This window comes from Biomphalaria glabrata, chromosome 14 (assembly GCF_947242115.1).
Source record: "Biomphalaria glabrata chromosome 14, xgBioGlab47.1, whole genome shotgun sequence".
Taxonomy (NCBI): Eukaryota; Metazoa; Mollusca; class Gastropoda; family Planorbidae; genus Biomphalaria; species Biomphalaria glabrata.
In genome coordinates this window covers 22,134,953-22,148,027 of record NC_074724.1, presented here as the reverse complement: position 1 = coordinate 22,148,027, position 13,075 = coordinate 22,134,953, and the positions used below count along the sequence as shown (strand labels likewise).

Genomic DNA, 13,075 nt, shown 5'->3' with positions numbered 1-13,075 from the left:
GAGGGGGGGGGGCGGCATTTTTACATTTCTCACGCAGGCGGCCACACCCCTTGCGGAGGCCCTGATTGTGATAATATAACATGTTGTTATATATTTATTTTGAATTTTTTGTCAAAGTACCTAGATCTATCTTTTCGCTCTCTCTCTCTCTGTCTCTCTCTCTCTCTCTCTCTCTATTTTAGTTTATGATAAACCAGATTTTCTATTTAAATTATTATTAAAATAGCGAATATAAATAAAAATTATTTTACAGGTCAGTGTATTCGAGGAAAACAAAAATCCTTCGGGTTCTAGATCTACATCCGGTTCAAAATCGTAAAGATAATAATATTTACTTTAACTTAGCCAACACTGTCACTAAATTTGGAGATCTAATCTAGATCTAGATTCTAGAAATTTAGATCTAGGTCTATGCCATTCTAGACATACAAGTTAACTCTACTATAATCGAGTGTTCTATTCCCCAATTTACTTTCAAATATATCAACAAAGGACAATTTAGTAACAATTTATATAAATATAGTTATAGATTCTAGAATCTACAATCTACATCTAGTGATCTAGTCTAGCTAGTCATCTAGTCTACAATCTAGTATCATCTATGTCTAGTAGTCAATCTAGTCACAATCTAGTGACTACAGATTGAGACTAGTCTGTGAGTCACTGTGACTCTCTCTTACTAGTCTTAGTCGACTTAGACTTAGTCTTACTAAAGTGACAAGTCTTAGTCTTACTTAAACTGTGACTCTCTCTTACTACTCTTAGTCTTAGTCGACTTAGACTGACTTAGTCTTACTAAAGTGACAAGTCTTAGTCTTACTTAAACTTAATCTTACTTATACTACTCTTATTCTTAACTAAAACTCTTAGTCTTAGTCCTTTTTACCTTTTAGTTTACTTAGTTTTTAGATGACTCGTCTCTTAGAACTTAGGTCACTAGTCTAGAACTTAATTAAGTTATTATTAATTATTGTAAGTCTTAAGTTAACTAAACTTATATACACTGAGTACATATATAGATCTAATATATACTTATTTATATAGTAGATCTAGTATAGATGATCTTATAGTATAATAGTACTTTTACTATACTTAGTTCAGTTGAGTTAGCTGTCTAGTGTCTTAGTTACAGTCTACATTTTAGTCTTTTTAGTTTTTATAATTATATATCTAGTACACACTAAATTTAATAACTTTAAATAAGTAAGGCTAGTAATAGTAAAGTTAGATATAGATGATATAGTCACAGTCTAGATTAGATATAAAAATAAATTATAATTTATAATAGATCTAGTAAAGTAAGTTAAATATATAGTATTAGTACTATTAGACTAGATTATATAGGCTGTGTAATATACTATTATAATATTATCTACAATAATTCAATAATTGATTAGAATAGAAAAACACTCGACTTCATTCATAGTCCTGGATCTATATTATTTATTATATAGAGAATCTAGCTAGTATTAAGTATACTAGTAGAGACTAGTTAATACTCACTGTCATTATTAGTAGATTGAAGAAAAAAAAAAGATAATCATCTAGATTCTTGATCTATACTAATAATAACTAATAAAACTGGTATTATTGTAATATAGATTACAATTTAGATTATAGAGTCTAGATTTTAGATTGACTAGATCTATCTAGATTCTATAGTAAAGTAATAAGTATCAAATTAGATCTCTACTGACTCATAATAAAAAAATCTAGGATTCTAGATTTAGTAGCTCTAGATCTTAATTAATGTAATAAAATACAATGTAATAACACAGTATTTTATATTATATGATGTAAGTCCAAGGAATAAATTGATCTATGCCTATGGTCCATGTGAAATAAAAAGTCATTTTTAAATTTAATTTGTTTTAAACATGATTTTGAAAATAAATCAGATTGGAAAGAGATGTGTATTCTTACTGACCTCAAAACTGCTGCGTACATAGAGATCTATCTAAATTTATATATAAGCTATTTCTTCTGCTTACCAAAAAAATCGGCAGCAACCAGAAAATCAAAGTAGGCTACCTAGATCTAGTTTGTGAAAAATTCAAGCTTCATTGAACACCAGGGCTCAGCAGAATACAGTTTGGGAAAACACTGATCTAGATCTAATTGATTCTAATAATATATATATGTATATATGGCTCCTTTTGTCTCGAAAGGCAATGGATGCGCCCAAATGAGTCACTGGTTTTGGCTTAATCTTGAGACGGGGCAGAATCTGGTGTGGCTAATCAAGCCAATTCTAGAACAGCAGACTTTGCCACAATTCGTACATGTGTATGCCTCTGATTTAGGGCTAGCAGACGGCAGCTTTCTTTTTATCCCTCTTGATTAAAGCCGTTTCAATTCTTTTGTTCTCAGCAAGGGTGTCCCAGCACGCACAGTCTGTCTCCATGCACTCCGGTCTTTGGCTATGTTTTCCCACATACTTTCGCTGATGCCTGAGGCTCTCATGTCTCGCTTGCAGACATCTCTATATGTTAGTCTTGGGCGGCCCTTGGGTCTGACTCCTTCCACAAGCTCAGCATATAAGATATCTTTCGGGATTCTGCCATCTGGCATGCGGGTGACATGTCCGAGCCAGCGTAATCTTCTTTGTGTCAGGAGAGCATACATGCTGTTCATATTGGCCAATCTTAAAACTTCCTGATTGGAGACATGGTCCCTCCAAGAGATGCCCATTATGCGTCTCAGGCAGCGCAAGTGGAAACTATTCAATCTGTGCTCTTGGTACATGTATGTTGACCAGCTCTCACTGCCATAAAGGAGAGTGCTCACAACACAGGCGTTGTAGACTAGGATTTTGGTCGCTGTGGTCAATTTACCATTTTCCCAGACGCGCTTGGAGAGTTTTGCCAATGCTGTGGTAGCTTTTCCTATCCTTATATATATATATATATTTGTTAGATATCTAGAATTATCTATATTTATCTATATAATCATTAAATAATGAAATAAAAATAAAAATTATAAATAATATACGAAATTTATAAAGTAAATTTTATCCAAATGTAAATAAAATAGCCATGGGTGTTGAATGATAATTAGCCAGGGGTCACCAAAGACCATCGAAAAAATTGTGTCATTCTAGGCCTAGCGTGTACATTTCAACATTGTACAAAGTTTTTACATTGTGTTGGTTACTATTATTTACTATTAATTGTCATTCATGGATAGATGTTGCTGACAACTGAATCAGAATGATTTCAAACATATTAATTGTCGCAGCATAAATATTTGTAACAGTTTAAATTACTGATCTATAACAAAGAGCATTAAGAAAGGAAAATATAATAACAGTTTTTTTTGTTTTTTTTTTATGTAGTTTATTTCAATAGTTTAAACAGGAATTGAGAAACCCAGATGACACTTCAGCTTTAGCAAACAAATATGGATAAAATAATATTTACATGTTGCCAAACTTAAATATATATATATATATATATATATATATATATATATATATTATAAAAAAATGACTTTAAACCTGAGAAATTTCTGTGATGCTTACTGACTAAATTTTGTCATACTTTGCAAGCCCATCTGACATTCCATTTGTACATCTCAGAAATAGATCTGAAGGTCTGAAAGGGGAACTTTACTTTTTTCTTTCTTTTTTTATGCGAAGCAGCAAAAAATGATTTCTTTTCTATATCAGTATATCAGTTAGTGTTACATAATTCTTTATTGCTTGTTTGCAGTCATATCCCATTCAGTCTGACATCTACTCATTAAAGCTGGTTTGAGTTTCTTAAAAATTGATTGTCCTGCCACATATAAAATAGTGTAAAATTAAAAACATCTGTTCTTAGTAATTCTGTTTTGAAAAAATATCACTTCAATAGTTTACTTCACTTATGACTTATGCTTTAGTTTTAAAATAGTGTTAAGAAATAAAATGTCTGATGTTCTTGATTTTGTTTAGTTCATTGTTTCAACATGGAAGATGATGGACCTACTGACAGCATCACCCCAGAGTTTTATGACATAATTAATGAGAGAACACAGAATTCTTCCAGTTCAAATAATGACACAAGGAGAGTCAGTAAGTGCAGCTTTAAAACGCAGCATTTATTGCATTGGTTAGTGTCTGTACACCTAATTGATTACATATTGAAATAAAAATACTGGTTTTAAGTTGTTGTTTTTTTATATCCATACTACTCTTTCAGCAATAATGATCTTTGTGGCCATAAGAGTCATGTTTTAGTTTGTAGATATATGAAGCTTACATTTTGCCCTAAAAAATAATTACATTTAACAATTTTAAAAATAGATGTATAATTCTGTGAAACTTGACATTTGAACAGATTCATCCCAACAAGACTCTGACAGAAACAAAAATGTGTACATTATCATGCAGGTATGTTGTGTAGTAGTACTATTTGTTTTTTTTAACAGCTCTTAACACCTATGGAACAATACTTTGACATTTTCATGCTGGGTGATCTTTATTTGTTACCACTTTATCTGAACTATTTCTGTGTCCTTTCATAATGCCTACTCTGTGATGCAGCTTTCTAACTCTCTATTAGCATTAGAGACGCCACTGTCCAAATGCTCTGTTAGAAGTTGTAAATATAAATACTTCAATAACTTTTCCAACATTTTCTGTTTCAAGTTAAAATAAAAATATACATAACTAACAGATCAGTTTGTTTTGTTTAGGGGTTTATGGTATAGCACTTGGCTTCTGAACTGAGGGGATTGATTTTGAATTCAGAATTTTTAGGATGCCCTGAGTCCACCCAACTCTAATTGGTATCTGAGATTAGTTAGGGAAAGTAAAGACAGTTGGTCATTGTGCTGCCACATAACACCCTTGTTAACCACCATCCATAGAAACAGATGACCTTTACATTATTTGCCCATAGATTTTAAGGTCTGAAAGGGGTACTTTTACTCTTTTTTTTTTTTTATTGATTGTTTATTTTAATATAGTGACTACAACAAGAACAATAGTGCAATATAGCTGTTTATAGAATATACAATTAAAATTATTGTCTTTCAGCTTTTTAAAAAAATTTCTCTTATTTCATCTTTGATAAATGACGTTTAAATGCATTGCTAACCCTAACCTTATTATAAACCTTAACCAAATAATAAATCAGCTACTTATAATAACCTTGTATTAATGTATATATTTTACAGCAACTCAACAGCAGCAACCCCAACACTGTAAACAGCCATGTAATGACCTTTGCTCCTGCTGAACCTTCCACCATGTCAGATACATCTGTTTTGATGCCTCCCCCCGCCACACCTGACAGAAAGTCACACAGTGAAGATACAGGACTAGATTCTGACAGGTTTGTTCTTTTTTTTTTTAAATACTTTCTTCTGGCACATTTTAACTATCTAATGCTCTCTCCTCTTTATATGGATGTCCTTATGTTGCTGTGGTGTAGAAATGGATAGTAACAAATTTTCTTGGCCTTTTTGACGAGTCATTGCTACATTCTCACCAATATATTCTATGACTTTGGATTACTACAGCAGTCATACTCTTTTTATGCATAGTTCATTTGATCATTAGTCTCATTAATGTTTAAGATGGAGCTATTCACCTTAGCTTTAACCCTGTCTCACAAAAGCTTCTCCATCAAAGCAAATGATATATAGTTATTATTTATTATTTGTGACTTCCCCTAGTGAGAACAACATTGGGGCATGCCTGATCTGCGGAGACAGGGCATCAGGCTACCACTATTCTGTCTACTCATGTGAAGGTTGCAAGGGCTTCTTCAAGCGGACAGTGCAGAAGAGTTTGCAGTACATCTGTAAGGACCAGAGCATGTGCTTCATTAACAAATTCTCCAGGAACTCTTGTCAGTTCTGTCGATTCCAGAAGTGTCTTAACATGGGCATGAGACGAGATGGTAAATTTATTTGGTATAATTTATTATTTATTTCAAATTGGAGATATGCATATATTAAGGTTCATCAACAAAATTAATTAAAGGTTGGCATTTACAATCATTAGAGATTAGTTTCCATGGTGGAATAACATGACATAGTTTAGTTCATCATGAACTTTCTTTTATTTCTCCATTTTATTTGAAGTTTTAAGTGAATGAATTATTGAATCCTTTTTTTTATCTTCTCCACGCTATTTATAACAATAGGTCACACACTTTGCTGTTTCAGCTTTTTTTTAAAATGACCATTAAAAAACATTAAATTACTTTGGCTTTCATTATTTTCTTTTTGGTTATGATATCTTTGAATCACGTTGTTGAGTAGGAAAGCAAATAGTAAAATACATTTTTTTTTTCTAATTTACTGTCAGTCAATCTATGCACAACTAGGATGCTCCATACTGCCAAACTCATTGTTGTCACAGTCTATGCACATATACTTTCAGATATCAAGCCAGTTCATTCCTTAAATTTAACCTTCAGGCCTTTTTTGGTGTCCCTAGTAGGATAAATCAACTCTGTCTTGAAAGATTAACATTTTGTAACATTTTTGATTCACCATTACCAGCTATAAAGCATTTAAAACACTTTTCAAAAATAATATTTATGTGTGCATGTTAGTACAAACCATTTTTATTTTATACCCTATCCAGCGGTTAGAGAGGACAGATCACCTGGTGGTAAACACAGACATAAGCGTCCAAAAATTGAAGATACACAACACTTAGCCACTGTCTCCAGCTCAACATCACCAGTAGTCAAGGCTGTGGAAATCAAGCTGCCTATGGAAAAGTCAGCAGTGGATGATCCATTGAGAGAAAGTCTCTTGGCTGCTAAGCCTCACCTATATCCCAAAGCTGAAAGTAAGTTTTTATTGAACTTTCCTAATGCAGGCTCACACACACACACTAACACAAATAAAACTCAGGCAAGTGTCATGGTGGACTGGTAATGAACTTGTCTGCCAAATTAATGCTCTCAGATTCCACCAAGTTAAGTCAGTGCTTGACTCGAAATAGAAAAATCAATTTTAATGAGTTAGTTTATAGTCTCAACATTGTCTTGCTGCTACAATTGTAGATTGTCTAATGGTGTCACAATGGTCTACTTGCATCATAGCTTCCATTAACATTATATTATTGCTTTAAATAATTTTTATGATTTATGAAAGTTTCTATTAAGATTTTCTATGCACATTTTTGAAGATCCAACTGATAGATTGGAAAACGTAACTGTCAGTGAACTAATGCATTATGGATACTTAGAACTTCGTTATATTATTGAATGGGCCAAGAAAGTGCCAGGTAAGTTTTACATTTTCTTTCTTTTACAAAATTTCTAAACTAAATATTGAGTCATGGTCAATCACCCAATAGTTAATATTTCATCTTCTTATATCTAGATCAAATCTAATCTAAAACCAAAAATTTCAATTTAGTATTTTACATATAGTAGGAATGGAGAGTGGGTTAAAAGATAGAAAAACCTGTTGCAGTCTAACTTCAGTTGTGGACATGATAGGAAGATTTTTTTTCCATATTCTAACAGAAGCCAATGTTGAATAATGAGGCTAAAAGAATAATGTGAGCTTCAATAAATTAATTCCAAAGAAAATAGTTCATGATTATAATAAATTCCCCCCAAAGTTGTCAGGTCTATGATTTTGAGGAGCAAAAAGCTGGGGTGGTTTAGACACACTGTGACTTGATTTATTGGCCAAGATTCTTCTTTAAGGTAAAGAAATAAAGGGCCTGAAGAAAAGCTTTGAATATTTTAAATGTGAATAATGGTGGAGAACCCTGCTGGTGCCCATCACTCTAGCATCTCTCACAAGGCACATCTAAGGTCCATGGAACAAAATGTTTAAATATACGCAGAAAAAGTTTTTTTTGTCTAATATATGTCTCTATATTATCAAGTGTCTAAGTAATATCTTTTTTTTTTACCTCTTTGTTGCTTGTTGTCTCTAGGTTTTGCAGAACTAGATTTCTCAGACCAAATAGCACTTTTGAAATCTTCTTTTATGGAATTGAATGTTCTTAGGCTGTCATTCAGGTAAAGTGATGTGTCTTTTGCTACTAGAATGCAAGTTATTTGGTGGAACATTTCCTTTATGATATCAATACTGGCTCAAACTGTGTGTGTGTGTGTGTGTCAGAAGAAAAAGAGAGACAACTAGTGTTTTGTATGCACAACCTTGACTCCACTGCTCTTGACCTTTTTCAACAAGAATAAAAAATGACTATGATTAAAAAAAATGTTAGACACATTCAACATTTACCTCAATTTTTTCACAGCTGGCAGTGGGTTAGTAATCTCTTATGCATCATTAGTTGTCTTCCAATGAGGCTTTAAATGACTTTTTTACTGCAAAAAAATATTGGATATTCTGTGGAGTTAGGCTCAAGAATGCTCGAAATCTCTAATTGGAGTTCAATACCAAGGGATTTGTACAGAAAATGTTTAAAAAAAACAGAGTTAAATACTGAACATATTTTGCTATCTGGCATTTCTGTGATGGTAATGGTTTAGTATCAATTTCACATAGCTTTTGGTCTATTAGTGGCCTGGAGTTAGAGGTAATCTTCTTTATGAGGTGCATCTGGGTATCCTTTGTTTTCCAGATGTTATCTCCACCTGGATAGTGTTGGGGTTATAATTTTGGCCATAGTTCATCTGCCCAGGCACCTCTGACAGTCAATATACAAAGTAATTAACAAGTGAACAAGTAATGGCAGTATGTTAACATATACTAGTTTACAACGAGAGTTTATATAACAAAGGTTTAATGATTCAATGAAAGGATATGCCATTATACATATTAATTAATACTTTGTCAGCATGCCTAAGTTTTGTGCAAATATACAACATAGTTTACATGCAAGCATACATTAGTCACAGTACAAACAGTCCACTCTTAGTTTTCAATGCCCACAACCCAAAGGATAATGGTCAAGTAGGGTCAATACAAATACATATCAGGCTTGACTTATGAAGAGTCCCAAACCTGAATCCCAGAAAAATATGCATTCCTTGTGACCATTAAACATATAATTATAACGACAATGACTTTAGAGCTATGAAATATTGAAGAAATTATAATAACCTAACTTACCCAATACTGGGAAAAAACAAGAAGAAAGAGCTCCAGCCAAGAATCCACTACCAAAGCAAAAAAAATAAAAAGAAGCAATGTCGCATCATTAGAAACAGCAAACAAACTATTATGGTGCACAAAAGAAAAACACCTAACAAAGAACTCCATATGCACATGACAGATAGGACATTAGTCTGGTATTGTCAGACCTTAACAGGACATTGGTCTACTTAGCTATTCATAACCAATGAGTGAGAAATAGTAATGTGTTAATAATTGTCTTCATCGCAGGTCCATGGATTTTGAAAATAAAATCAAATTCTGTGAGGATCTCATCCTGCCCATAAACTATTGTGAAAGCATGGGCTGGGGGAAAGAGCTTGTTGATGGTACTATAGAGTTTGCTCAACGTTTGAAAGATATAAACCTGGACCTGACTGAATTTTGTATACTCAATGGTATCGTCCTGATGTATCCAGGTATATCTGCTTTGTTTTATTTTCAGAAATAGAAAAATTTCATGCAGCTCTAGGCATGTTGCAACTTTGCTAAACACAATGCTGTTTGATTTCATCTATATAGCAACATACAAAAAGTTGTTTTTTTTGTACTAACAAAAAGGTTTAAGATGATAACACAGAAAATAATGATTATAGTTCATTCTTGCAAGTATTATTGAGACGATTCACTAAACAGTGCTTTAGTTTAAAAAAAAAAGGATTACAAAACACATTTTTTAGGAAAAGAATAATTACAAATGTAAAAAAAAAACATTTTCATAGCCTTTAATCTTTTTAAAATATTTTGACAAAAAAATTAGGAAATATGCATAAATGATTTGTTTACAATATAAACATTTTTACTTATTTAAATTGTTTATGTTTCTTAGAGGTCAGGTAAATTTTTTTTTTTTAAATGTAAATAAATTTGCAATAATGTTTCACACAAATTAAAGAATTTTTATTTCAATGTTGTTGTTTTTTCAGACGCTCATGGAATTGAAGATAAAATTCATATCGCAGAGCTGCAATCTAAAATTTTAGATTGCCTGAGACGCCACATCGTTCGTCAGTACCCCCAAGACACTAAAAGATTTGGTAAGATACTTTTGCGACTGCCGTCACTTAGAATTATAAGTGCCAAGGCTGCAGAGAGGTTTCTTTCCCTGACATTTGAAGGCTCTATTCAGCTGAATGACCTTGTCTTGGAAATGATGAACTGAGGTAACTTTTTCCAGAGATGTGATGGAGTTTATGTATTATGCCTTAATGTATATTAACCTGCTGACATAATCACACATGTATTTTGTCAGCTGGAGGCATGGAAATGTTTGTTATTTACATTAAAAAGTAAGAGGCATTAAAGGAAATCTTTAACTGACTTGAACTATATTATCACTGTGATTTAATAGCTGTTATCACTGTGAGTTACTTTCAAGGATTGCCCAGTGTTATTTCACTTTAAATCTACACTTATTAGACGGAGAGGCTATTCATTGCAATTTGAATACTCTGACAACATTTAGATTCACTATAATTGTGGTAGTATGATGTGACACATAAATGTACAGCTGCATACATGATGCTGAGAGCTTAAAAAAATTGTTTTGTAATTAAACGTTATCAAGAAATAGCATCCTAATTAATTCCAAATGATACAGAGCTAGTACAAATTTTGTCGAAAACAAATTTATAGCTAGTTGCAAACTAATTATTTTTCAAGCCATTGTCACATTATATATTATTATTATTATAGCTTTTATATAGCGCTACTTTCATGCTTATAGCATGCTCAGAGCGCATTTGGTCCAATCTCATTTGTGATACCAGTGTATCTAGGAGTGGGTTTTCCGTGCTGCCTTTAGGCGCTCAGTAAACACAACTCTGCCTGAGTCGGGTGTTGAACCTCGAGCCCCCTTCTAGGTAGCCAAGCCAGGCCAAGTCCAAGCACACTTGGCCTCTCGACCACACTTCCCACATTTGGCTTTTTTTTCAGTTCATATAAATATTGAATAAAAACAACATTTAATAGAACAAGACATTGAACTAAAGAAATGCATAAAAAAGTTTTCAATCAATATCTTGATCCTTTTTAAAATTCTGTAACAAATGCAGTTTTTGTTGTATAGCTTTTCATGATCATTTAAAACAGTAATCATTGGTAATAGAATCATATTTTTATTGGTGTGGAAAATTGTTTCACAACTTAAATCGAGTGGGATAAATATTCTTTTCTTTTTTTAATTTCACTATAATTTCAACTATAATTATAAACTGTATTTTTTAAAATTATTATTCAATTATGTTTTTAAAAAATTCCCCATTGATATTTTATTTTTGAAGAAAAAGATTGATAAAGCTTGATATATCATATGCATTCATAAACAAGGTTCAGTCCTGTAAGACAAAAATATATAAATCTTTTTTAAAACCTATTACATAAATTCATTTGTAATGTTTTTTCAGCTATTTAATGAGAGCCATAGATTTTTTTTGTTCTCTTTCTTATCAGTTGTCTGTGTTCAATAGACTTGTTTTAAGCTTAACCTATTAGCTTGTTTGTTGATGGTTTCTGTGGAGTTTCTACATAATGGTTCATTCAAATTAGAGCCTAAGGAGCTGTGTCCAAGTTATTGTCATTCTCACACCAGCACATTCTAGTAAGTCCATACAAAGTCATTTATTTTATACATTCTAGTGGAAGTCAAACATTGATAGTCTCGCTCCAGAACTTGTTTGGACTGTTATTGAAGATTGTATTGATTCATAAAAAATTGCTGCTTCTGAGTTTGTTCTAAAATTCTTTTTTTTTTTTCTTTATTAGCTAGTGTTAATTTTTGTTTTAATTACAGAAAACTTTGTTTAAGTAAATATAATAGTCACTCTCTGTACCATGAAATAAAAAGAATAACTTATCAGGTTATTGTAAGTTTTAAAAATACAGTCAGTTTGAAACTGTGTACATTTTGCATTATTACAACATTACCTGCCCTTGACTAGGGAACATACTATTACCTGCCCTTGACTAGTTCATGTAATTATTTCTGTTATCATTAATTACTAATCTCTTGGTTGCTTCTTGTTTTGGATCACAATGTTTCTATCTGGAGACTTTTTTACCTAACCTGAAAGAAACTTCCTAGTAGCTGTTCTTATCAAAGTGATTTGTGATAAGGTCACATTCACTGTAGGCTCACACATTCACTGTAGGCTCACACTATTTGTTGGGTATAGGATGTACAGAACTTTTTTTTTTCAGTGAATGACATTTAACCAGGATGTAATGTGGCCTACACAAAGACCAATGGGCTTTCCCCCCCAAAATGTCAAGTAGAGCTGCAATTTATCTGGGATAGTCCTTAAAAAAATTGATTTCAAAGTTGTATACACTCAGATCAGCAGCCAAGTTCTCCAGCATTCTGACACTTTTAGTTGCCTCTTTATACTTCATTCTTCTTTTGATTTTCCGTCCATGTCAGTTGTTCTATTGAGTTCTATTTCACAATTCATTTTTTTTAGTTAGTCTTTTTTTTGTTTAAAGCTAAGATGCCAGTTAGTCCTTTAATTGAAGTTTTTGAACACCTTTTCTATTGTGCAACTTTCATACTTAAAGCGCTATTGGGAAAGGGGTATCTGGGAGAAGGTTTTCCGTACTGCCTTTAGGCGCTCAGTAAACACAACTTTGCTTGAGTCAGGGTTCAAATCTTGAGTCCTCTGGATAGGTAGCCAAACCAAGATCAGGCGTACTTAACCTCTCAACTACACATCTTTTTCATCTAGCTAGCCTTCTACTGTTGATTTGTACACTCTTTTGTAGTAGTGTGCTGTTGTTTTTTTTTTCTGTTGTAAATAATAAGGATTTTTTTTGTTCAGTTCATAGTGATTAAATAATTGTTTATGTAAAACTGCATTAATTACTGTTGAGAAGGTTCCACTAATTGTGATTTATGTCTCTTTAAACATGTTTGCTGCATACTGTATAACAGCTTTAATTGCACACTATATGATACTTTATTCAAGCCATTAATTCCACTTGAAACAGTATAATGAAT

At 32.4% G+C, this 13,075-nt stretch overlaps 1 protein-coding gene across 3 annotated transcripts; it reads left to right on the top strand.

Moving 5' to 3' along the window:
• Positions 1-322: 322 nt before the first annotated feature.
• On the top strand, positions 323-12,216 carry LOC106062531 (retinoic acid receptor RXR-alpha-B). 3 transcript variants are annotated; one of them, XM_013220814.2, is made up of 10 exons: positions 323-501; positions 3,935-4,054; positions 4,320-4,372; positions 5,161-5,318; positions 5,662-5,888; positions 6,581-6,790; positions 7,133-7,231; positions 7,898-7,982; positions 9,316-9,503; positions 10,011-12,216. In XM_013220814.2, the coding sequence occupies exons 2-10, from the start codon at positions 3,949-3,951 to the stop codon at positions 10,244-10,246; spliced, it is 1,362 nt and encodes a 453-aa protein (XP_013076268.2). In that variant the 5' UTR covers positions 323-501; positions 3,935-3,948; the 3' UTR covers positions 10,247-12,216. The 3 variants fall into 3 exon arrangements, with proteins under 3 accessions (XP_013076268.2, XP_055866423.1, XP_055866422.1); XM_056010448.1 differs by having other exon boundaries at positions 325-431; XM_056010447.1 differs by lacking the exon at positions 323-501 and having other exon boundaries at positions 3,572-4,054.
• The last annotated feature ends 859 nt before the right edge of the window (positions 12,217-13,075 follow it).

Excerpts from the sequence above, each read along its gene's own strand:
- LOC106062531 (XM_013220814.2), top strand. The coding sequence starts at position 3,949 with ATGGAAGATGATGGACCTACTGACAGCATCACCCCAGAGTTTTATGAC. Across the intron at positions 4,055-4,319 it reads TAATGACACAAGGAGAGTCA|ATTCATCCCAACAAGACTCT; the intron begins GTAAGTGCAGCT and ends ACATTTGAACAG. Across the intron at positions 7,983-9,315 it reads GTTCTTAGGCTGTCATTCAG|GTCCATGGATTTTGAAAATA; the intron begins GTAAAGTGATGT and ends TCTTCATCGCAG.